Source organism: Pristis pectinata, chromosome 7 (genome assembly GCF_009764475.1).
Source record: "Pristis pectinata isolate sPriPec2 chromosome 7, sPriPec2.1.pri, whole genome shotgun sequence".
Classification (NCBI taxonomy): Eukaryota; Metazoa; Chordata; class Chondrichthyes; order Rhinopristiformes; family Pristidae; genus Pristis; species Pristis pectinata.
The window spans coordinates 7,817,397-7,840,734 of NC_067411.1; the positions used below are offsets into that span (position 1 = coordinate 7,817,397).

Here is a 23,338-nt window from a genome sequence, read left to right on the forward strand (position 1 = left end):
TTGGGGGTACTCGTGCAGGATACCTTAAAGGTTAACCACCAGGTCAGATCGGTGGTAAAGAAAGCGAATGCTATGTTGGCATTCATTTCGAGAGGTATAGTGTATAAAAGTAAGGAAGTGTTGATGAGGCTCTATGGGGCACTAGTGAGGCCTCATTTGGAATATTGTGCTCAGTTTTGGGCCCCACATCTTAGGAAGGATGTGTTGATGTTGGAGAGGGTTCAGAGGCGATTTACGAGGATGATTCCAGGAATGAAAGGGCTTACGTATGAGGAGCGTTTGTCGGCTCTTAGACTGTACTCGCTGGAGTACAGAAGAATGAGAGGGGACCTCATAGCGACATTTAAAATATTGATAGGAAAGGACAGAGTAAATGTGGCTAGGCTGTTTCCCTCGGTGGGTGAGTCCAGGACCAGAGAGCACAATCTTAGAATTAGAGGGTACAGTTTCAAAACAGAGATGAGGAAAAATTTCTTTAGCCAGAGGGTGGTGAATTTGTGGAACTCCTTGCCACGTACAGCAGTGGAGACCAGATCAGTGGGGGCATTCAAGGAGGAGATAGATAGATATCTAAATAGTCAGGATATCAAGGGATATGGGGATAAGGCCGGAAATTGGGATTAGAATAGATTTTTTTTCTTCCCCCATTCCCCATTTCTCATTTCTATTTCCCTTTCCTTGGAGCAGACTCGATGGGCCGAATGGCCTGCTTCTGCTCCCTTGTCTTGTGATCTTGTGATCTTGTGATCTTGAACGGACCTCTCATATGCTTAAAGCTTAACTCTTGATCTCCCAATCTACCTCATCGTGGCTCTTGCACTTCATGTATTTACCTGCACTGCACTTTCTTTGTAACTGCAACACTATGTTGTGCATTGTGCTTTCTTTTTACTACCTCGATGTAATTATGTATGGCGTGATCAGCAAAAGCATTTCACTATATCTCAGTACATGTGACAATAATAAACAAATACCAATTCCCTGATCTTCTGAACATTTCCTACAGATTTTACCTGCATTTAATACCCTTTACAAGTTCCTTTGCTTTCAACAATCTGTCCTCATTAACCCATCAACTGGATGGCTTCATCAAATAGCTTATTGCCATCGCAACCTCAGTCTCACTAATTCAGAGATATTCCCCCTGTCCTATCCATCCTTCCCTCACCTTCTCTGAAACTTCAACCTAACCTGCTTTCTCTCTTTCCCCAGGCTGGCCTTCAGCAATCAGAGTATTGAGTATAGAAGTTGGGAGGTCATGGTGTGGTTGCACGGGACGCTGGTGAGGCCGCACTTGGAGTATTGTGTTCAGTTTTGGTCGCCCAGTTATAGGAAAGATGTTATTAAACTGGAAAAAGTGCAGAAAAGATATACAAGAATGTTGCAGGGACTCGAGGGCCTGAGTTACAGGGAGAGGTTAGACAGGCTAGGACTTTATTCCTTGGAGCGTAGGAGACTGAGAGGTGATCTTATAGAGGTGTATAAAATCATGAGGGGCATAGTCTGGGTGAATGCACCCAGGGTTGGGGAATCAAGAACTAGAGGACATAGGTTTAAGGTGAGAGGGGGAAGATTTAATAGGAACTTGAGGGGCAACTTTTTTACACAGAGGGTGATATGTATGTGGAACGAGCTGCCAGAGGAAGTGGTTGAAGCAGGTAGAAAACAACTTATAAAAGACAGTTGGACAGGTACATGGATAGGGAAGGTTTAGAGGGACATGGGACAAACACGGGTAAAAGTGATTAGCTTGGATGGGAATCTTGGTCGGCATGGACCAGTTGGGCTGAAGGGCCTGTTTCCATGCTGTATAACTCTGTGACTATGCCTATGATTCTGACGAAGGGTTTTCCACCATTACATTAGCCCTGTTTAGGGGGATGTCAGGGGTAAGTTTTTTACACAGAGAGTGGTGGATGCATGGAACGCACTGCCTACAGAGGTTGTGGGGGCAGATACATTAAGGACGTTTAAGAGACTCTTAGATAGACATATGAATGATAGAGAAATGGAGGGCTATGTGAGAGGGAAGGGTTAGATAGATCTTAGAGCTGGATAAGATGTTGGCACAACATTGTGGGCTGAAGGGCCTGTACTGTGCTGTAATGTCCTATGTTCTATGTTCTATGTTCTCTTTCTGCAGAGGCTGCCTGAGTTGCTGACAGTTCCGCTTGTTTCTAAACTTCCACCATCTTCGGTTTCTTGACTTTCACATTGGGTTTACAACCCCCCAACACTGATGGAGATGTCGCATGGTCCAGATTAAATTATCCCTTTCACATGCACCCCGTCAACCCTGGAACCAATCAGGACACAACACTTCTGCGGGAAAGTCCTTACTTGTGTTTGTGAGGGGAAGCTTGAACTCTTTCTCCAGGTCAGCCAGCTGAGAAATGGTGAGCAGGAAGTTTCCAAAAACGTGGATAGCATTCTCGTTGTACTCTTTGACAGAAGCTGCAAACTCTTCAGGAAGATCATTCAGGAATACCTAAGAACAAGACAAGAATTAAATTGCGGGTGTTCGCTTTGTGGAGCACCTGCACTCGGTCCACAGAGGTTATCCAGAGCTTCCTGTTGCTGGTGTTTTAATTTTCAATCCCATTCCTGTTCTGGCTTGTCTGTGGCCTCCTGCACTGCACTAGTGAGGCCCAACATAAACGAGAAGAACAACATCTTCTCTTCCTTCTGGGCATCTTGCAACCCTCTAAAATGAACATTGAATATTCCAATTTATGGTAAACTGCCCTCTCATCATCTCCCATTATCATCCTTACGTGCCTTTCTCAGCCTACTTTAAACTGCCTCGCCAAAGGTCAGTACATGTTGCTTATCATCTGATCTGTCTTAACTTATCTCCATACGACCCGGGTTCAATTCTGGTCACTGTCTATAAGGAGTTTGTATGTTCTCCCTGTGCCTGAGTGGGTTTCCTCCAGGTTATCCGGTTTCCTCCCACATTCCAAAGACGTACGAGTTAGGAAGTTGTGGGCGTGCTATGTTGGCGCCGGAAGCGTGGCGACACTTGCGGGCTGCCCCCCAGAACACTCTACTCAAAAAGATGTATTTCACTGTGTGTTTCGATGTACATGTGACTAATAAAGAAATCTTAACTTATCTTTTGTCTTACGCCTCACTCCTCCCCCACAGTGCTGTTTGGGAAACTGTAAACCCCTCCACTCTTGCCCTACCACTTACTATAAATGTTCCTCTTATATTTGACCTCCCAAAGTCCAACACCTCACACTTGCCCGGATTAAGCTCCACCTGCCATTTCCCTGCCCATATTTCCAACTGATCAACATCCTTCTGTATTCTTCCTCACATCCACCAATCTTTGTGTTGTGTGCAAACTTACTGATCAGAACACTTGCATTTTTATTTACATTTGTATATATCACAAACAACAAATTCTTAGCAATTTTTACAGGTGCACCATAGAAAGCATCCTATCAGGATGCAACGCAGCTGGGTATGGCAACTGCTCTGCTCAGGACTGCAAGAAACTGCAGAGTTGTGAACACAGCCCAGTCCATCACACAAACCACTCTCCTCCCCACTGACTCCATTTATACTTCCCGCTGCCTCGGGAAAGCAGCCGACATAATCAAGGACCCCTCCCACTCCGGTATTCTCTCTCCTCCCCCTTTCTGTCGGGCAGAAGATACAAAAGCTTGAAAGCACGTACCACCAGGCTGAAGGACAGCTTCTATGCCACTGTTATCAGACTTCCATTCAGACCTCTCACACACTAAAGATGAACTCTTGATGACACAGTCTACTTTGTAGTGGCCCTTGCACTTTATTTGTTTACCTGCACTGCACTTTCTCTGCGGCTACAACACAATATTCTGCATTCTGTTTCTTAACTACCTGGATGTACTTACGTACGGAATGATCTGTCTGGATGCCACACAAAAAAAGCTTTTCACTGTATCCCAGTACATGTGACAATAACAAACCAAAACTAATACCACTGATCCTTGTGGAATACCTCTGGTCACAGACCTCCAGTCAGAATAACAACCCTCTGTCTTCTATGACCAAGCCAGTTTAGAATCCACCTTACCAAGTCACCATGGATCCAGTGGGTGACTTAATCTTCTGGATCAGAATTTCAGATTCCAGAATTTGCAGTTTTATTTGGTTTTCCATTAATTTCTGGGATTCTGGCACTGAACACTGAGAGGATATTCAATCACCCTCAGGTGAATGTAGCGAACTCAGAATACAAAACCTCGCATGGTCAACTAAAATATCCTTCAATATTATCCTCAATCCATAGCAGTAAATTCACTAACATGGTTCCTTTGCACCTATTATTATATATGTCCATTCATTCAAGACATGAAGCCTTATCCAAGGCGAAGGTAATTGGTTTATTATTGTCACATGTACCAATATGCGGTGAAAAACTTTGTTTGCGCGCCATCCAGACAGATCATTCCGTACATCAGTACATCAAGGTCATAAAAAGGAAAGTCAAAATGCAAAATTTGGTGTTACAGTTACAGAGAAGGTGCAGTGCAGGTAGATAAATAATGTACAAGGGCCACGACGAGGTAGATTGAGAGGTCAAGAGTCCATCTTATCATTCAAGAGGTCCATTCAAGAGTCTGGTAATAGCGGGATAGAAGCTGTCCTTGAGCCTGGTGGTACGTGTTCTCAGGCTTTTGTATCTTCTGCCCGATGGGAGGGAGGAGAAGAGAGAATGTCTGGGGTAGGTGGAGGGGGTCCTAGATTATGTTGGCTGCTTTCCCAAGGCAACGAGAGTCTTCCCTGTCTTGGTTCCTGCCAGTGGAGATGGGTGGTGGTAGTCTCAGACTGCAAAGGCCCCATCTCTGGAGACATCACTCACCTTGGACTGTTGAAAAGAAGGCCGCTGCTCCCACAAGACTGACGGCAAGTGCCTCCTGCCGAATAGATTGGCCAGGATGAGAACTAACGTTTCCATCACGTCTTCGGAAAACGTGTTTGAACCTGTTAAAAAGTGTAAGTGTTTTAGCCAGGTGTGTAAGTGCACCAAAGTCCCCAGTGAAAGAGTCCCAGACCAGTCGTCGATTGTGGCAATGCTTGCATGTTATAACAGGCTACAAAACAAAGTCGAGCAGTATTCTGACAACAACGCATCCTTCCTTAATGAGCTCAATGCATTCTATGCAGGTTTCGAACAGAAGGTCAGTGCAATGAGGCCACCCACCCTGATGGCCTCTGACACTATCGTGGATGTCAGATCACACCAGAGCCTCTACTTCCTCAGGAGGCTGAGGAAATTCAGAATGTCTCCATTGACCCTCGCCAATTTTTACAGATGCACCACTGAAAGCATGCTATCTGGATGCATCACGGCTTGGTGTGGCAACTGCTCTGTCCGGGACCGCAAGAAACTGCAGAGAGTTGTGGACACAGCCCAGTCCATCACGGAAAACAGCCTCCCCTCCATGGACTCTGTCTACACTTCTCGCTGCCTTGGGAAAAGCAGCCAGCATAATCAAAGACTCACCCCCCCCCCCCCCCCCAATTTATTCTTTCTTCTTCCCTTCCTGTTGGGTAGAAGATACAAAAGCTTGAGAGAACATATCAAGGACAGCTTCTATCCCACCGTTATCAGACTCTTGACCTCTTGTACGCTAAAAGATGAACTCTTGATCTCCATGGCCTTGCACTTTGTCTGCCTGCATTGTGCCTTCTCTATATTCTGCATTCTGTTTTCTTTTTACTACCTCAATGTACTTACGTATGGCATGATCTGTCTGGATGGCACACAAAACAAAAGCTTTTCTCTGTATCTCAGAACATGTAGCCTAATAATAAAAAACCAATAATAAGCTTATATACAGAACTTCATAAATTATCTCTGAATCGAGGGTTATGAGCTGAGCCTTGATGACAGAAATCTCAGGTTGGGGTTAGTCTGAAACGTCTTGCCAGCCAACCTACTATGTTCTATCCCTCTTTCTGCCTTCGAGAGGAAGCTGACCATTTATTGACTGCGGCAGAGCTTGCAAGATACAGGAGGCAACACTCAGCAATTCCTGTCCTGGTTTCGTCCGGCTGAATGGAGCGGTCTTTCTTACAAATTGGTAAGTTGGTTTATTATTGTCACATGTACCGAGGTACAGCTGGATCATCCTTTTGAAAGCAAGGACAGATCGGTGCAGCTCGGACTGTTTTCTTCAGAAGACAGAAGGCGGAGGGGAGATTTGGTAGAAGTATATAAGTGATGAGAGGTCTGGATAAAGTGGATCATGGAAGGCTGGGCTTTTTGATGGAGGGGTCCAGGTATGAGACAAAGAAGAGAATTGAGTGACATGAAGAAGAAAAAATCTTACCAACATGCCACTGTAATCTAGAGTACACTATCTGAGGATTTGGTCAAGGCAGGTTCCATTGTGAGGGAATTGGATAAATATATGGTGAGGAAAATATCAAAGGCTATGGAGAGGGGCCGGCATATTTACTTTCTTAGAAGGTTAAGGAGGTTCGGCTTGTCACTAAACACTCTAACAAACTTCTACAGGTGTACTGTTGAAAGTATCCTGACTGATTGCATCATGGTCTGGTACAGCAATTAGAATGCGCAGGAATGTCAGAAGCTGCAGAGAGTAGTGGACTCAGCCCAGTAAATCAGGGGCACATCCCTTCCCACCATCGGTAGTATTGACAGGAGGCGCTGCCTCAAGAAGGCAACATCCATCGTCAAAGATCCCCACCATCCAGGCCATGCCATCTTCTTGCAGCTACCATTGGGCAGGAGGTACAGAAACCTGAAGTCCCACACCACCAGGTTCAGGAACAGCTACTTCCCTTCAACCATTTGGTTCTTGAACCAACCTGCACAACCCTAATCACTACCTCAGTATAGCAACATTATGACCACTTTGATCACTTCACACTACAACGAACTTCTTTTTTTAGTCTAATTGTTTTCCTTCTTGTATGATTTTGTATAATTTATGTTTAATTTATGTTTTTCTTGTGAATGTTGTGTCTCTGATGCTATGTGCCTGTGACGTTGATGAAAGTAAGCTTTTTCATTGCACCTGTGTGAATAACAACAAACTCAGTTTTGATTTTGACTAGCAAGTTGGCTAGTAGAATGCCATTGCAGACATAATGGGCCAAGTGGCCTCCTGTGTTGTCACCATGCTGTGAAACACCATCATTCCCCTTTCAGTGCTGGAGATTACAGATCTGTGGAAGGGAAGGAGAGTCTATGCTTGATACCCTCACCATCGCAGTGTGTAGGCTCAGTGTGCTAAACTTGCTGCTCCGTCCTGTCCATTGCCCTCGAGTGTTTGTACGTGACACCATGTAATGTCTTGGTATTTCAGTGCCAATAACCTCACTTTCCACTGGGCTGACTCCAGGTCAGCTGGTAGAAGTCTTGTCCAAGGCTCAACAGGTTCAATCCCCATTCTGTTAATTACTTTGTGCATCTAGGCTGAGTGTACCACTGAGGGAGTGCTACATTGTTGAAGGTGCCAACTGTCGCAGTGACTTGAAAGTCTACTCAGTTATTTATTGTTGTATATTGTACCAGCTGTGCTACTAACAGGATGGATGTGGAGAGGATGTTGACACTTTACTCTGTACTGTTTGACACTTTACTCTGTACTGTTTCTGTTTTTACCTGTGCTACATCAGTGCACTCTGTACTAACTCAATGTAACTGCACTGTGTAATGAATTGACCTGTACAATCGGTATGCAAGACAAGTTACTCACTGTACCTTGGTACAAGTGACAATAATAAACCAATACCAATACCAGGATGTTTCCTCCTGTGGGAGAATCTTGAACCAAGGACACTGTTTAAAAATGAGATGCCCACTGAAGACAAGGATGATGTGGTTTTATTTTTCTCTCGGGGGATTAGAGCTCGCTTCCTCAAAGGATGGTTCGAGCAGAGCCTTTGAATATTTTAAGGCAGAGATGGATTTATTCCTACTAACCAAAGGGGTGAAAAGTTACTGGGGCTGGACGGCAAGGTGGAGCTAAGGTTATATATTATTGTTGGAAATTAATTAATTAAACCTGGAATGAAAAGTTGGACTTACTAACGGCAACAGTTGGAAAAATCCCATCTTGTTCACTCATGGCTTTTAGTGAAGGAAATCTTTTGCCTCACCCAGTTTACATGTGAATCCAAACCCACAGCAAGGTAGTCGACTGCACTGCTGGGGTCTGGAGTCATGTTCGTGTGGCACAGTGGTGCAGCTAGTAGAGCCACTGCCTCACAGCCCCAGTGACCCAGGTTCAATCCTGACCTCGGGTGCTGTCTGTGTGGAGTTCAAACATTCTCCCTGTGGGTTTCCTCTGGGTGCATCAGTTTCCTCCCACATCCCAAAAGTGTGCAAGTCGGTAGGTTAATTGTCCGTTGTGCATTGCTCTAGTGTGTGGGTGAGCGTTAGAATCTTTGGGGGGGGGGGAGGAGTTGATGGGAATGTGAGAAGAATAAAATGGGAAATAAACTAAAACCTAGCAGATACTGAAAGGCCTGGATAGAGTGGACATGGAGAGGATGCTTCCGTTAGTAGGAGCATCCAGGATCCGAGGACACAGCCTCAGAATAAAGGGATGCTCCTTCAGAACCGAGATGAGGAGGAATTTCTTCAGCCAGAGGGTGGTGAATCCATGGAATTTGTTGCCACAGTGGAGGCCATCAATGGGTGTATTTAAGGCAGAGATTGACAGGTTTTTGATTGGTAAGTGGGTTAAGGGTTACAGGGAGGCAGCGGGAGAATGGGACTGAGAAAATTAAAATCAGCCATGATGGAATGGTAGAGCAGACTTGATGGGCCAAATGGCCTAATTCTGCTCCTGTACCCTAGGGTCGGATGGAATAAAATGGGGAAGAGTAAGATTCATGCAACAATAGGAGGGTGGTAGTCAGTGGAGACAAGCTGGTCCAGGCCTGTTTCTCTGCTTTGTCTGTCTATGACTCTATGTCCCTTTTCCAATGGCCCAAAATTCACACAGATACCAAGAAGAATGCTTGTCACAACTTTTTTGACTGCGTTAAGACAAGGACTCTTAAAGCTGCCTTGAAAATGATGCCAACATCCCATCAATGAATAACAATTCATTCAGTGACATTATTGGAAGAGATGGGAATATTTTCCCATTCCCTCTTTCCGCCATGGATGGGCAGTTGATGGAAACTTCACATGACCTGAGCTTCTGGGAACACTGCTCACTGGCTGGAAAGTCGCCACGGGCCAGTTGAGTGTCTCATTCCCTCCACTCCGTCCCCAGCCTCCAACCCCACAACCTTTCCAGCCCCCATATTGGACTCACTTGGATTCACGGGTTGGCAGAGTTTGTGCAGAAGGCCTTGTACCAGGAAACGGATGAAAACAAAGTTGGCTGGCTCGTGGTAGTGGATATGCATCACCAAACCTGCAAAGCCCTGAGGATGACCTTCTCGATCCAGAAAACCCTAAAACAATCAATCAGTACATTCAATTTGAGTTATGGAGTCATATAACACAGAAACAGAACCCTTCAGCCTAAATGGGCCATGCCGACCAAGATTCCCATTTAAGCTCATTTGCCCGCGTTTGGCCCAAATCCCTCCAAATCTTTCTTATCCATGCACCTCTCCAAGTGCATTTTAAATGTTGTTAATGTACCTGCCTCAACCACTTCCTCTGGCAGCTCATTCCAAATACTGACCACCGCCTGGGTGAAAAAGTTGCCCCTCAGGTTCCTACTAAATCTCTCCCCTTTCACCTTAAACCTATGCCTTCGAGAATCTTGATTCCCCAACCCTGGGAAAAAACTTGTGTGCATTCACCCTATTTGTACCCATCATAATTTTATACGCCTCTATAAGATTAGCCCTCAGTCTCCTAAAGTTCCAAGGAATATAAATCCAAGCCTGCCCAACCTCCCCCCATAACTCAGGCCAAGTGAATGCCGAGGTCCATCCAATGAATTCCTTGCTTTTTTTTTACCTTTTACAAATTAACTCTGGGTTTTCCAAAGATAATTTAAACATTTTCCATAACTAAACTAAAACGGGGTTAAAAGATGTAACCTCTCACCACTGCCTCACAGTTCCAGTAGTCTGGGTTCTATGCTAACCTCCAGGTGCTGTCTGTGTGGAGTTTGCATGTACTGCCTGAGTTTCCTCCAGATACTCCAGTCTCCTCCAACATCCCCAAGACATGCAGATTGCTAGGTTAATTGGCCACTGTAAATTGCCCCTAGTGTGTAGGTGAGTGGTAGAATCCGGGGGCATTTAAAGGGAATGTAGGGGAATAAAAATGGGATTAATGTAGATGTAGTGTAAATGGATGGTTGATGGTCAGTATGGACTCAGTGGGCTGAAAGGCCTGTTCCTGTGCTGTGTGTGTGTCTCTCTCACTCTATGACTCCATCCATATCTGTATAAGAATGCTTGACTGAAAATTGATCAAAATTTCTCTCCTACTTGCCACGGGATATTCAAAGAAACTATTAAAACAGATTGCAAATGAAGAATCTGTGAAAGGAGTTGTTTGTCACCATCTAAACAAGTCTAACTCAAAGATCTGAGGCAGAGTTAAAGTAGATAGAGTCTTTTTCCCATGGTAGGGATATCGAAAGCAAGGGGGCATGGGTTGAAGGTGAGGGGAAAGAGTTTTAAAGGGGATTTGAGGGGAGAGTTTTGTTTACACAGAGAGTGGTTGATAGCTGGAGCTCACTGCCAGAGGTCCCCACCACCCGGGCCATGCCATCTTCTCGCAGCTACCATCGAGCAGGAGGTACAGAAGCCTGAAGTCCCACACCACCAGGTTCAGGAACAGCTACTTCCCTTCAACCATTTGATTCAACCTGCACAACCCTAATCACCACAGTTTAGCAACACTGTGATCACTTTGCACTAAAATGGATGATTTGTTTTCTAATGATGTTCTTTCTTGTAAAAATTGTGTATAATTTATGTTTAATTTATATTTTTCTTGTGAATGCTGCTTATCTGATGCTGTGTGCCTGTGATGCTGCTGCAAGTAAGTTTTTCATTGCACCTGTGCACACATGTACTTGTGCATCTGACAATAAACTCGACTTGACTTGTCAGAGGGGGTAGTGGAGTCAGATACAATCGTTATTTTTAAAAGGCATTTATACAGGCAGTTAAATAGGCAAGGCATTGATGGACACAACCCAATGTAGGCAAAAGGGTTAGGTGAGCAAAAAAGTCGACATGGATGTGGTGGGTGAAGGGCCCATTTCTGTGCTGTGTGATTCTGTGACTCTATGATGCAATTTAATTGTTTCTGTTCCTCACAGAGCTTTGACTATATGTCAGTTTGCAGAACCTTTTATTCTGAGTGAACAGATCAATAGAATCAAACTTTGCAAGATAAACTCCGAGATCTTCATCAAACAACCTTTACGTGAAAACTAATAACAAGGACTAATTAAATCCAGCAATACCTGGGCACAAGGAATAGACTGGATGTAGGTGGCACAGTCAAGAGGGAAAGGTCTGCATTAATCTGTTGATATAGGTGCTGAGGACAAGCAAGGAACTGATGTCCTGTGCTGATGGGAACCGACTTCTTTATATTGTGACCAGAAATACAGCAAGAGAGAAATACAAGTCTCTCTACTCTTTTCCATCAGGTAGAGATACTGGAGCCTGAGGGCACATACCACCAGGCTCAAGGACAGCTTCTATCCTACGGTGACAAGACTATTGAATGGTTCCATTATACGATGAGATGGACTCCGACCTCACAACCTACCTTGTTGTGACCTTGCACTTTATTGTCTACCTGCACTGCATTTTCTCTGTAACTGTGACACTTTACTCTGCACTGTTATTGTTTTTACCTGTACTATCTCAATGCACTCTGTACTAACCCAATGTAACTGCACTGTTTAATGAATTGACCTGTACGATCGGTATGCAAGACAAGTTTTTCACTGTACCTTGGTACAAGTGACAATAATAAACCAATACCAATACCAAGTCAGTTGTAGTTACAGTGAAGAGTTAAAGCTGTGTAAAGTCCTGGCAAAGGCCCCAGAATTTTAACAGCTCAATAGAGTTCGCAAAACAAGGAACAGCTGAGGCCGTACCAGTCTGTGTGTTTGTCGTAGCATTTTATGGCATTGAATGTCAAATAATTCTTCAGTAGCTGTGAGCAATATTTTTTGTTTAACGTGCAGTCACAGCGAGAGACACCACAGAAACATGCTTTTCCTCTCATCCAACATTAATCCCATTTTCTGTTCTCCCCACATTCCCATTAACTTTTCCCCCTGGATTCTACCCCTAACCTGTGCACTAGGGCCAATTTACAGCAGCCAACTGGGCACGTTTGTTTTGGGATATGGGAGGAAACGAGAACACCTGGAGGAAACCAACACAGGGAGAACATGCAAATTCCACACAGGCAGTATCAGAGGTTGAGACTGAACCTGTGTCTGCGCTGTGAGACAGCAGCTCTACCAACTGCGGCCACTAACAGGAGGGATGTGGAGAGGGTGTTTCCTCCTGTAGGAGAATCTTGAACCAAGGACACTGTTTAAAAATAAGGAGATGCCCACTGAAGACAAGGATGATGTGGTTTTATTGTTCTCTCGGGGGATTGGAACGCTATTCCTCAAAGGATGGTTCGAGCAGAGTCTTTGAATATTTTGAAAGCAGAGACGGATTTATTCCTACTAACCAAAGGGGTGAAAAGTTACTGGGGCTGGACGATAAGGTGGAGCTAAGGTTCAAATTAGACAAATTATTATCGTAATGGATGGTAGAGGAGGCTGAAGGAGGCAAGTGTCCTTTCCTGGCTCTGAATTCAGGTGTTCCTATCATTATCATCTCAATAAACCTACTCATGCTTGTAATCTCTTCTTTCTGTATGCGATTACCCAGCCAAAGCATCTGTGCTATTCATTCTGTGATACAGAGTTTCACATTTACTGTGATAGGTTCTCTCCTGAATTCCTTATTGAATTTACTAGTGATTCTTTCATATGAGGCACTTTTTTTTTCTTTTATTAACCTTTCCAGTGCCAATCAATGTGTTTGTAACTCTACAGAGTAGCTTCAATAGTGCTGGCACCAGCACTGGGTTTGGAGCTGGTCGTTTGTGACAAGCCCCTTCAGTGAGCTAGTCACACATTGTCAGCCCCATACTAGCAGATGCAAGTTAATGCTGGGAGTTTAAATGGGTTCTCCTGGTTACAGGGCAGAAGAGTTTCTGGGAATCCTTTGGGGTCACATCCAATCACAAATTCACTGGCAGATGAGTGAGATCCAAGGACACACGAACGCAAGGAAACAGCAGAAGTAGGCCCCTCGGCCCCTCGGCCCCTCAAACCTGTCAGTATCATCAAGGCTAATCACAAGACAAGATCACAAGACAAAGGAGCAGAAGCAGGCCATTCGGCCCATCGAGTCTGCTCCAAGGAAAGGGAAATAGAAATGAGAAATGGGAAATGGGGGAATCTGCACTAGGCCCCAACTCTTCTTCTGTGTCAGTTCCCCAGGATCCTCAATCCCCTGATCTTTCAAACAGTTACCTACCTCCCGCTTTAAGTCCTTCTAATGAGCTAACCTCCATGATATATGCCTATTAGTATATAATATATAAGATTATGAGAGGTAAAGATAGAACCATACAACACGAAAACAGGCCCTTCAGCCCAAATGGTCTATACTGACCAAGATGTCCCATCCAAGCTAGTCCCAGTTGCCAGCATTTGGCCCAAATAGTTAAAATCTTTTTCCCACAATAGAGGTACTGAAACAAGAGGGCATGGGTTTAAGGTGAGGGGAAGGTGCTTTAAAGGAGATTTGAGGGGAAAGTTGTTTTTTACACAGAGAGTGGTTGATAGCTGGAACTCACTGCCAGGGGAAGTGGTGGAATCAGATACAATCATGATGTTTAAGAGGTACAGAGGAGTTTACTAGGATGCTGCCTGGATTAGAGGGCATGTGCTATCAGGAGAGGCTGGACGAAGTTGGGCTCTTTTCTCTGGAGCGGCAGAGGCTGAGGGGTGATCAGCTAGAAGTGTATAAAATTATGAGGGGCATAGGTAGGGTGGACAAGCAATATCTTTTTCCCATTATTGAGCGATCCAATACCAGAGGGCATGAATTTAATGTGAGGGGGGTAGGTTCAGAACAGACGTGAGGGGTAGGATTTTTACTGAGAGAGTGGTGGATGCCTGGAATGTGTTGCCTGATATGGTGATGGAGGCAAATTCATTGGGGGCTTTTAAGAGAGCACATGAATGAGAGGAAAACGGAGGGATCTGGGCATTCTGTAGGTAGGAGGAAATAGCTAGGTCGGCACAGCATTGTGGGCCGAAGGGCCTGTTTTGTGCTGTACTGTTCTATGTTCTATATGAAACAATAGTGGAACTAGTGTAGACAGGCAAAAGTGTCGGGATGGACGTGATGGAATGAAGGGCCTGTTTCTGTGCTGTACAACTCCATGGCTTCACCAATCTCTGAGTGGAGGACTACTTCTGTGCCCCGTTTCTTCCAAAGTAACAGCAGTGCAGGTGGGAAGACATTCCCAAAAATAACAGGGAACTTTACCGTCATGAAACAAGGAATAGCTCACCTCCCTGAGCAGAAACTGAAGAGAGAACAGGAAGTAGTATTTGACAATGTTCTGTTTCCTGGGCTGATTGAAGGTCATCAGGGAGTACTGGAGGACGGACAGTGCCTGTTGAAGAGATTCCAAACAGTAACATCACAACAAGGAAACAGACTTCATCTCTTGCTGATGTGTCCCTCTCCTGGTTGTTCCCCTCTCATGACTCCACCCCTCATGTTCCCACTCTCCTCCTCTCCAGATCCTCTCGTCCATCCCACCATCTCAGGTACCTCTGCAGTTGGGTTCTGGTCTCAGGTATCACACTGGATGTGCCAGCCCAGAATCCAGAGCCAGGCTTCTGACTTCCACTGTTCAGGAATGCCCCCATCAGAAGTGGGATCTCCACATCTATGAGCCCGGAGTGTGGGATTGTTGCTACTGCCAACAACTTGCATTTCCGTAGCACCCAAGCTGGTGGCTTCACAGAGTGCCAATGTTTGACAGCATTTTGATTGTGCCTTCCGCTGTCTGAGCAGCTAAGCTCTGGAATTCTGTCCCAATACCTCTCTGCCTCAAGCGATTGGGACAGGTAACCCTCAGGATGATCGAAGAACATCTTAAGGAACCAAAGAGAAATTATGGGCTGGAGACTCTCTGGTGAGACTGCAGATGCTGGAAATCTGGAGCAACACACAAAATGCTGGAGAAACTCAGCAGGTCAATACCTGGGATCCTTGCTGGGGCCAAACTGTTACCTGGGATCTGATACCTCAGCATTAACATGCTGAGTTCCTCCACCTTTTTGTGTGTTGCTGAAGGGCTGGAGAAGTTGTGGGAGGGAATTCTGCAGCTTAGGGCTCAGACAGCTGAAGGTACAGTTGCTAAGTGTATAGTCATTAAACTCAGGAATAAGCATTAGTGGAATCAGATATCACAGAGGTTATGGGCCCAGAGGAGATTGCAGAGATAGGGAAGTTTGGGAAGTAGAAAGATGTGAAAACAAATTTAAAATCGAGGCATTGCAAACCTAGTGAGCACAGGGGTGAACAAGTCTTAGCATGAATATCAGAGGAACACAGAGCTGTACAGCACAGGAACGGGCCCTTCGGCCCATGATGTCAATACTGACCACGTCATATGTCAGTGATAATAAATCTGATTCTGATTCTGAATTATAGACAATAGACAATAGACAATAGGAGCAGAAGTAGACCATTCGGCCCTTCGAGTATGCACCGCCATTTTGAGATCATGGCTGATCCTCAACAATCAATATCCTGTTCCTGCCTTGTCCCCATATCCCTTGATTCCCCTATCTATAAGAAACCTATCTAGCTCCTTCTTGAAAGTGCCCAGAGAATTGGCCTCCACTGCCCTCTGAGGCAGTGCATTCCACAAATTCACAACCCTCTGGGAGAAGAAGTTTTTCCTCACCTCTGTCCTAAATGGCTTAGCCCTTATTCTTAAATCATGCCCCCTGGTCCTGGACTTCCCCAACATCTGGAACATATTTCCTGTCTCTATCTTGTCCAATCCCTTAATAATCCTGTATGTTTCAATCAGATCCCCTCTCAATCTTCTCAATTCCAGCGTGTACAATCCCAGTCTCTCCAACCTCTCAGCATAAGACAGTCCCGACATCCCCGGAATTAACCTCGTAAACCTACGCTGCACGCCCCCTATAGCCAGGATATCCTTCCTTAACCCTGGAGACCAAAACTGTACACAATACTCCAGGAGTGGTCTCAGCAGGGCCCTGTACAAATGCAAAAGAATCTCTGCTTTTGTACTCAATTCCCCTTGTAATACAGGCCAACATTCCATTAGCCTTCATCACTGCCTGCTGCACTTGCTCATTCACTTTCAGTGACTGATGAACAAGGACTCCTAGATCCCTTTGTATTTCCCCCTTACCTAACTCCACACCATTCAGATAATAATCCGCCTTCCTGTTCCTGCTCCCAAAGTGGATAACCTCACACTTATCCACATTAAACTTCATCTGCCAAGTATCTGCCCACTTACCCAACCTATCCAAATCACCTTGAATTCTCCTAACTTCCTCTTCACATGTCGCACTGCCACCCAACTTTGTATCATCAGCAAACTTGCTAATGTTATTCACAATGCCTTCATCTAAATCATCAACATAGATCGTAAACAGCTGTGGTCCCAGCACCGAGCCCTGTGGCACCCCACTAGTCACGGCCTGCCATTCTGAGAAACATCCATTCACCCCTACCCTTTGTTTCCTATCCGCCAACCAGTTTTCTATCCATGTTAATACCCGCCCCCCAATTCCATGAGCCCTAATTTTAACCACCAATCTCCTGTGCGGCACTTTATCAAATGCCTTCTGAAAGTCGAGGTATACAACATCCACTGAATCTCCCTCGTCTATTTTCCTGGTTACACCCTCAAAAAACTCCAGTAGATTAGTCAAGCATGATTTGCCCTTGGTAAATCCATGTTGACTCGACCCAATCCTATCATTGCTATCCAAATATGCCGTTATTTCATCCTTAATAATGGACTCTAGCATCTTCCCCACCACAGATGTTAGGCTAACTGGACGATAGTTCCCCGTTTTCTCCCTCCCTCCTTTCTTAAAAAGTGGGATAACATTAGTCATTCTCCAATCCTCCATTTGCCTGCACATGATTCATATCCCTCCACTCCCTGCATGTTCTTGTGTCTATATAAAAGCCTCTTGAACGCCACTATCGTATCTGCCTCCACCACCACTCCTGACAGCCCATTCCAAGCACCCACCACTCTCTGTGTAAAAAACTAGACCCGCACATCTCCTTTAAACTTTCCCCCTCTCGCCTTAAATGTGTGCCCTCTAGTATTAGACATCTCACCTGTGTGTAAAAAGATTCTGATTGTCTACCATATCTATACCTGTCATAATCTTATAAACTTCTATCAGATCTCCCCTCAGCCTGAGAATCAGGTTTATCATCACTGACTTATATGACGTGGAATCTGTTGTTGTTTTGTGGTTCCAAAGCTCCAGAGAAAAAAATACCTAAATATGTCCAACCTTTTATAGGAAGGATGTGGAAGCTTTAGAGAGGGTGCAGAGGAGATTTACCAGGATGTTGCCTGGATTGGAGAGCATGTCTTATGAGGATAGGTTGAGCGAGCTAGAGCTTTTCTCTTTGGAAAGAAGGAGGATGAGAGGTGAACTGATAGAGGTGTACAAGATGATAAGAGGCATAGATCGAGTGGACAGTCAGAGACTTTTTCCAAGTGCGACAATGGCTAACACGGGGCAACATAATTTTAAGGTGATTGGAGGAAGGTATAAGGGGGATATCAGGGGTAAGTTTTTTTACATAGAGAGTGGTGGGTGCGTGGAACGCACTGCCGGCAGAGGTTGTGGGGGCAGATACATTCGGGACATTTAAGAGACACATGAATGATAGAGAAATGGGGGGCTATGTGGGAGGGAAGGGTTAGATTGATCTTAGAGCAGGGTAAAATGTCGGCACAACATTGTGGGCCGAAGGGCCTGTACTGTGCTATAGTGTTCTGTGTTCTATGTTCCATATTCTTATAGTTCATCCCCTTTAATCCAGGCAGCATCCTGGTGAACCTCTTCTGTACCCTTTCTAAAGCCTCCACATCTTTCCTGTAATAGCACACAGTACTCCAAGTGCAGCCTAACTAAAGTTTTATACACCTGCGAGAGGAACAAGAGGATATGACACGGAGAGAAAGGCTGCAAACACCATACCTTGGCTTTGGCATCGAGTTGGTCATCAGCTTTAGCTGCCAACAGCATGAGCCTGAGCACCAATGTTATGGTCAGGGGGAACTGGCCCCTCAGTTGGGGAACATTGGCCTTCAACAGTCTCTGCACTTTTGACAACGGCACTTTATAGAAAATCACGCTCCCGGCATTGTCCAAACCTCGACGTCCAGCTCTTCCTGACATCTGAGCATCAAAGAAAAACATGGTTATACCTGTGCCCAAGGTTGGGTATCGTGCCGGTAGCTGAGGGGTGAACAGGCCCGTGTCCTCTTCTCGCAGCTACCATTGGGCAGGAGGTACAGAAGCCTGAAGACCCACACCACCAGGTTCAGGAACAGCTACTTCCCTTCAACCATTCCATTCTCGAACCAACCTGCACAACCCTAATCACTACAGTTTAGCAACACTATGACACTTTGACCACCGTGCACTACAATGGACTTTTTTTTTGTTCTAAGTGCTTATAATTTATTTTAAAGTTATGTTTTCCTTGTGAACATTGTTCTGTGGTTCCAATGCTCCAGAGAAAAAACCTAAGTATGTCCAACCTCTTTTTGTTCATCCCCTTTAATCCAGGCAGCATCCTGGTGAACCTCTTCTGTAACCTTTCCAAAGGGACATTTAAGAGACTCTTAGATAGACACGTGAATGATAGAAAAATAGGGGGCTATGTGGGAGGGAAGGGTTAGATAGATCTTAGAGCAGGATAAAATGTCGGCACAACATTGTAGGCCGAAGGTCCTGTACTGTGCTGTAGTGTTCTATGTTCTATGTTCTATTGTGTCTCTAATGCTATGTGCCTGTGATGCTGCTGCAAGTAAGTTTTTCATTGCACCTGTGCACACATGTACCATAGAACCAAAGAACCATAGAACAGTACAGCGCAATACAGGTCCTTCGGCCCACAATGTTGTGCCGACCTTTAAACCTCACCTAAGACTATCTAATCCCTTCCTCCCACATATCCCTCTATTTTAAATTCCTCCATATGCTTATCTAACAATCTCTTGAATTTGACCAATGTACCTGCCTCCACCACCGCCCCAGGCAGCGCATTCCATGCCCCAACCACTCTCTGGGTAAAAAACCTCCCTCTGACATCTCCCTTGAACTTCCCACCAATTTGTACTTGTGCATGTGACAATAAATTCGACTTGGACTTTGGAAGCAGGTTTGCTACTTTACAGCGCACTCTTCCACTACCTGTCTGTAGTTCAGAGAGTCCAGATACACTGAATCTTCAAGGAAAACAACAGTCTTGCAAGGCATGTTGATTCCCAGAGCAAGAGTTGATGTGGCACTGACAACCTGAAAGGAAACAGAGAATGAATTAGTTGTGTAAATGTGTTCATTACACGCTGATCTGTGTTCATTACTCTCCTTGGGGTGAGGGAGGGGCAGTTACCCTGTTTAGCCTCCATAGCTCTTGTTCTATAAGCTGTTGCCCTGTCTTTTGTAAGAGACAGGTGGTGGTAATCAGTGGCAGGCACGGTAGTGTAGCGGTTAGCATAACGCTATTACAGCGCCAGCGACCTGGGTTCAATTCCGGCCACTGTCTGTAAGGAGTTTGTACGTTCTCCCTGTGTCTGCGTGGGTTTCCTCCGGGTGCTCCGGTTTCCTCCCACGTTCCAAAGACGTACGGGTTAGGAAGTTGTGGACATGCTATGTTGGCGCCGGAAGTGTGGCGACACTTGCAGGCTGCCCCCAGAACACTCTACGCAAAAGATGCATTTCACTGTGTGTTTCAATGTACATGCGACTAATAAAGATATCTTATCTCATATTATCACCCATATCTGTGCATTTACTATGTTGACCATTATTACCAATAACTGCATACTGTATGTACAATGAAAACCATTATTTCCAATAACAGAATAACAGCAATTAACACTACGTACAATTCATGTACAATATTATTGTCACCAATAACTGTAAAGATGCAATGACTACTACTCCTTCACAGTACATAGTTTGAAGGTGAGAAGGAGAAAGTTTAAGGGGGATGTGGAGGGCAAGGTTTTTTACACAGAGATTGGTGGGTGCCTGGAACGGGCTGCCAGGGGAGGTGGTGGAGGCAGATACGATAGTGGCATTTAAGAGGCACATGAACAGGCAGGGAATGGAGGGATATGGATCATGAGCAGGCAGAAGAGATTTAGTTGAATTTGGCATCGTGTTCGGCTCAGACATCGTGGGCTGAAGGGCCTGTTCCTGTGCTGTACTGTTCTGTGTTAGAGGAAAGAGCAGAGGAAAGGGATTGAAGGAACCACTCTGCCAAAAGCCAGCATAAGCTCAATGGGTTGAATGGCCTGAATCAATGGTGCCAGAAGCTCTTTCTTTGAGGCACTCTCAGCTTTGAGGCACTGTAGCAGTTGGCAGTGTAGCCCAGAGGCTCTGTCCTCTTACAAATGTTTCTCTCACAGCTGAACGGTATCAGTCATAAACCACATTATCCGGCCCTTGAGAATGGTGTTTTAAAACCCAGCACAAGCACTGAGGCTTCGAACCTGTCCTCACCTTGATAAACCCGCGCCTGAACAACATCTCGACAGATTGCCGAATTGTTTTATTCAGGGAGCGATGGTGGCAACCGATCCCTCGACGCAACATAGAACGGTAGTAGCCAGAATGGTGGATCCAACGCAGACGGGTGAAGACCTTGTCCAAGAACTGTAGGGGCATAAAGTGGAACTTCAATATTTCCTTATAAAGTAGAATGAGGCCATTTGGCCCATCAAGTCTATGCCAGCTCTCAGAGCAATTCCATTACCCCCTTAATTTTTCCAGAAAGCTATTCTCCCCACGTTCCCAACAACTTTACCACCCACATACACTAGGGGCAAGATATAGTGAGCAATTAAGTTGTGAACCCATCAGACCTTAAAATATAGGAGCAGAATTAGGCCATTCGGCCCATCGAGTCTGCTCCACCATTCAATCATGGCTGATTTTTTTTTAACCTCATTCTCCCACCTTCTCCCCATAACCCTTAACCCCCTGACCAGTCAAGAACTTATCAATCCCTGCCTTGAATACACCTAAGGACTTGGCCTCCACAGTCCTCTGTGGCAATGAATTTCACAGATTCACCACCCTCCTCCTCATCTCAGTTCTAAAGGGACATCCCTTTACTCTGAGGCTGTGCCCTTGGATCCTAGACTCTCCCACTGATGGAAAATCCCCTCCACGTCCTCTCTATCCAGGTCTTTTGAGGCCCACATGTCTTTGGGACGTTGGCGGAAACCAGAGCACCCGGAGGAAACCCACCCAGTCCCAGGTAGAATGTGCAAACTCCATGCTGACAGCGCCCGAGGTCGGGATCAAACCTGGACTGCTGGGACTGTGAGACAGCAGCTCTTACCAGCTGCACTGATGGGCCACATTAACTACACAATCTTGTTTATTCAGTCTGGGGATGTGGCTTCACTGGCAGGATTAGCACTTTATCTCCTCTAAACTGAGCATCTTGTAAGGACACTTCAGGGGTCACCTGAGTGTTGTGGGCCTGAAGAATCTATAGGCCAGAGCAACAAAGCAAGTATATTTCCTTATCCGAAGGAAGTTAGTGAACCCCATAGGTTTTTATTACAAGTCTGGGTGTTACATTGTCACTGTCACAGATTTTTTTTTTAGTTCACACTTAATTAATTAAATGAACTTAAAATACCTCTTCAGTAGGGATTAGAACTGCCTTCACACCTTCAGGTCATTAGTCAAGATATTATATATCATTCAATATTATAGTGCTGGTTGACTAGTCTAGCAATGTAATATCTACCGTCAGACTCAAGCACAACTTCTATCCTGCTGTTTATCAGACCCTTGATCGGACCTCCCATACACGAGAGGACGAACTCTTGATCTCTCAATCTACTTCGTTGTGGGCCTTGCACTTTATTTGTTTACCTGCGCTTCACTTTCTCTGTAACTGCAACACTATATTTTTCTTTTATATTTTCTATTTACGACCTCTAGTCTCTACCACTTTATTACCACTGCTCTACTCCCTCTACACTCATGACTGTGTGGCTAGGCACAGCTCAAATGCCATCTGTAAATTTGCCAATGACACCACTGTTGTTGGCAGGAATCATGACGATAAGGAGGCGTACAGGAGTGAGATAGATTGGTTGGTTTAGTGGTGTCACAACAACAACCTCGCACTCAGTGTCAGTAAGGCCAAGGAAATGATTGTGGTCTGCAGCAAGGAGAAGTCGGGAGAACACACACCAGTCCTCACTGAGGGGTCAGCAGTGGAAAGGGTGAGCAGCTTCAAGTTCCTGGGTGTCAACATCTCAGAGGATCTATCCGGGCCCAACACATTAATGAAATCATGAAGAAGGCACCCCAGTGGCTCTACTTCTAATGAAGTTGGAGAAGATTTGGGACATCACCAAAGACTCCTGCAAATTTCTACAAATGTACGGTGGAGAGCATTCTGACTGGTTGCATCACCGCCTGGTTTGGAGTCTCCAATGTGCAGGATTGAAAGAGGCTGCAGAGGGTTATAGACTTGGCCAGCTCCATCACGGGCACAACCCTCCCCGCCATAAAGGACATCAAGAGGCGGTACCTCAAGAAGGCGGCACCCATCATTAAGGACGCTCATCATCTGGGACATGCCCTCTTCTTGTCACTACCATCGGGGAGGAGGTACAGGAGCCTGAAGACCCACACTCAATTTCAGGAACAGCTTCTTCCCCTCCGCCATCAGATTTCTGAACGGTCCATGAACCCATGAACTCGACCTTCTTATTCCTCTTTTGCATGATTTATTTATTTTTGTAACTTAGTAATTTTTATGCCTTGCACTGTACTGCTGCCGCAAAAACAACAAATTTTATGACATACGTCAGTGATAATAAACCTGATTCTGATTTTACCTTGGTGTAATCATATCTATCTTTACCTCACCTAGTCTGGCCTATACTGTATGTGACCAGTCCCAAACTGACATGATTGAAACTCAACTGCCCTCTCAAGTGGCTGAGCAGTTGCATCAAACTGTTGGGAAGCCGTGTTTACGTCATATA

The 23,338-nt window shown here is 45.2% G+C and overlaps 1 protein-coding gene across 1 annotated transcript in view; it reads right to left on the bottom strand.

The window, feature by feature from the left end:
• Positions 1 to 23,338, bottom strand: part of LOC127572459 (probable ATP-dependent RNA helicase DDX60) — a 104,061-nt gene that overhangs the window by 17,193 nt on the left and 63,530 nt on the right. Inside the window, exons 27-33 of the mRNA XM_052019745.1 lie at positions 20,823 to 20,975; positions 19,506 to 19,610; positions 18,285 to 18,485; positions 14,567 to 14,671; positions 9,297 to 9,438; positions 4,856 to 4,977; positions 2,341 to 2,488 (exon numbers count right to left, since the gene is read on the bottom strand). Coding sequence (XP_051875705.1) covers positions 2,341 to 2,488; positions 4,856 to 4,977; positions 9,297 to 9,438; positions 14,567 to 14,671; positions 18,285 to 18,485; positions 19,506 to 19,610; positions 20,823 to 20,975 — 976 coding nt within the window. The remainder of the gene's footprint in view (positions 1 to 2,340; positions 2,489 to 4,855; positions 4,978 to 9,296; positions 9,439 to 14,566; positions 14,672 to 18,284; positions 18,486 to 19,505; positions 19,611 to 20,822; positions 20,976 to 23,338) is intronic.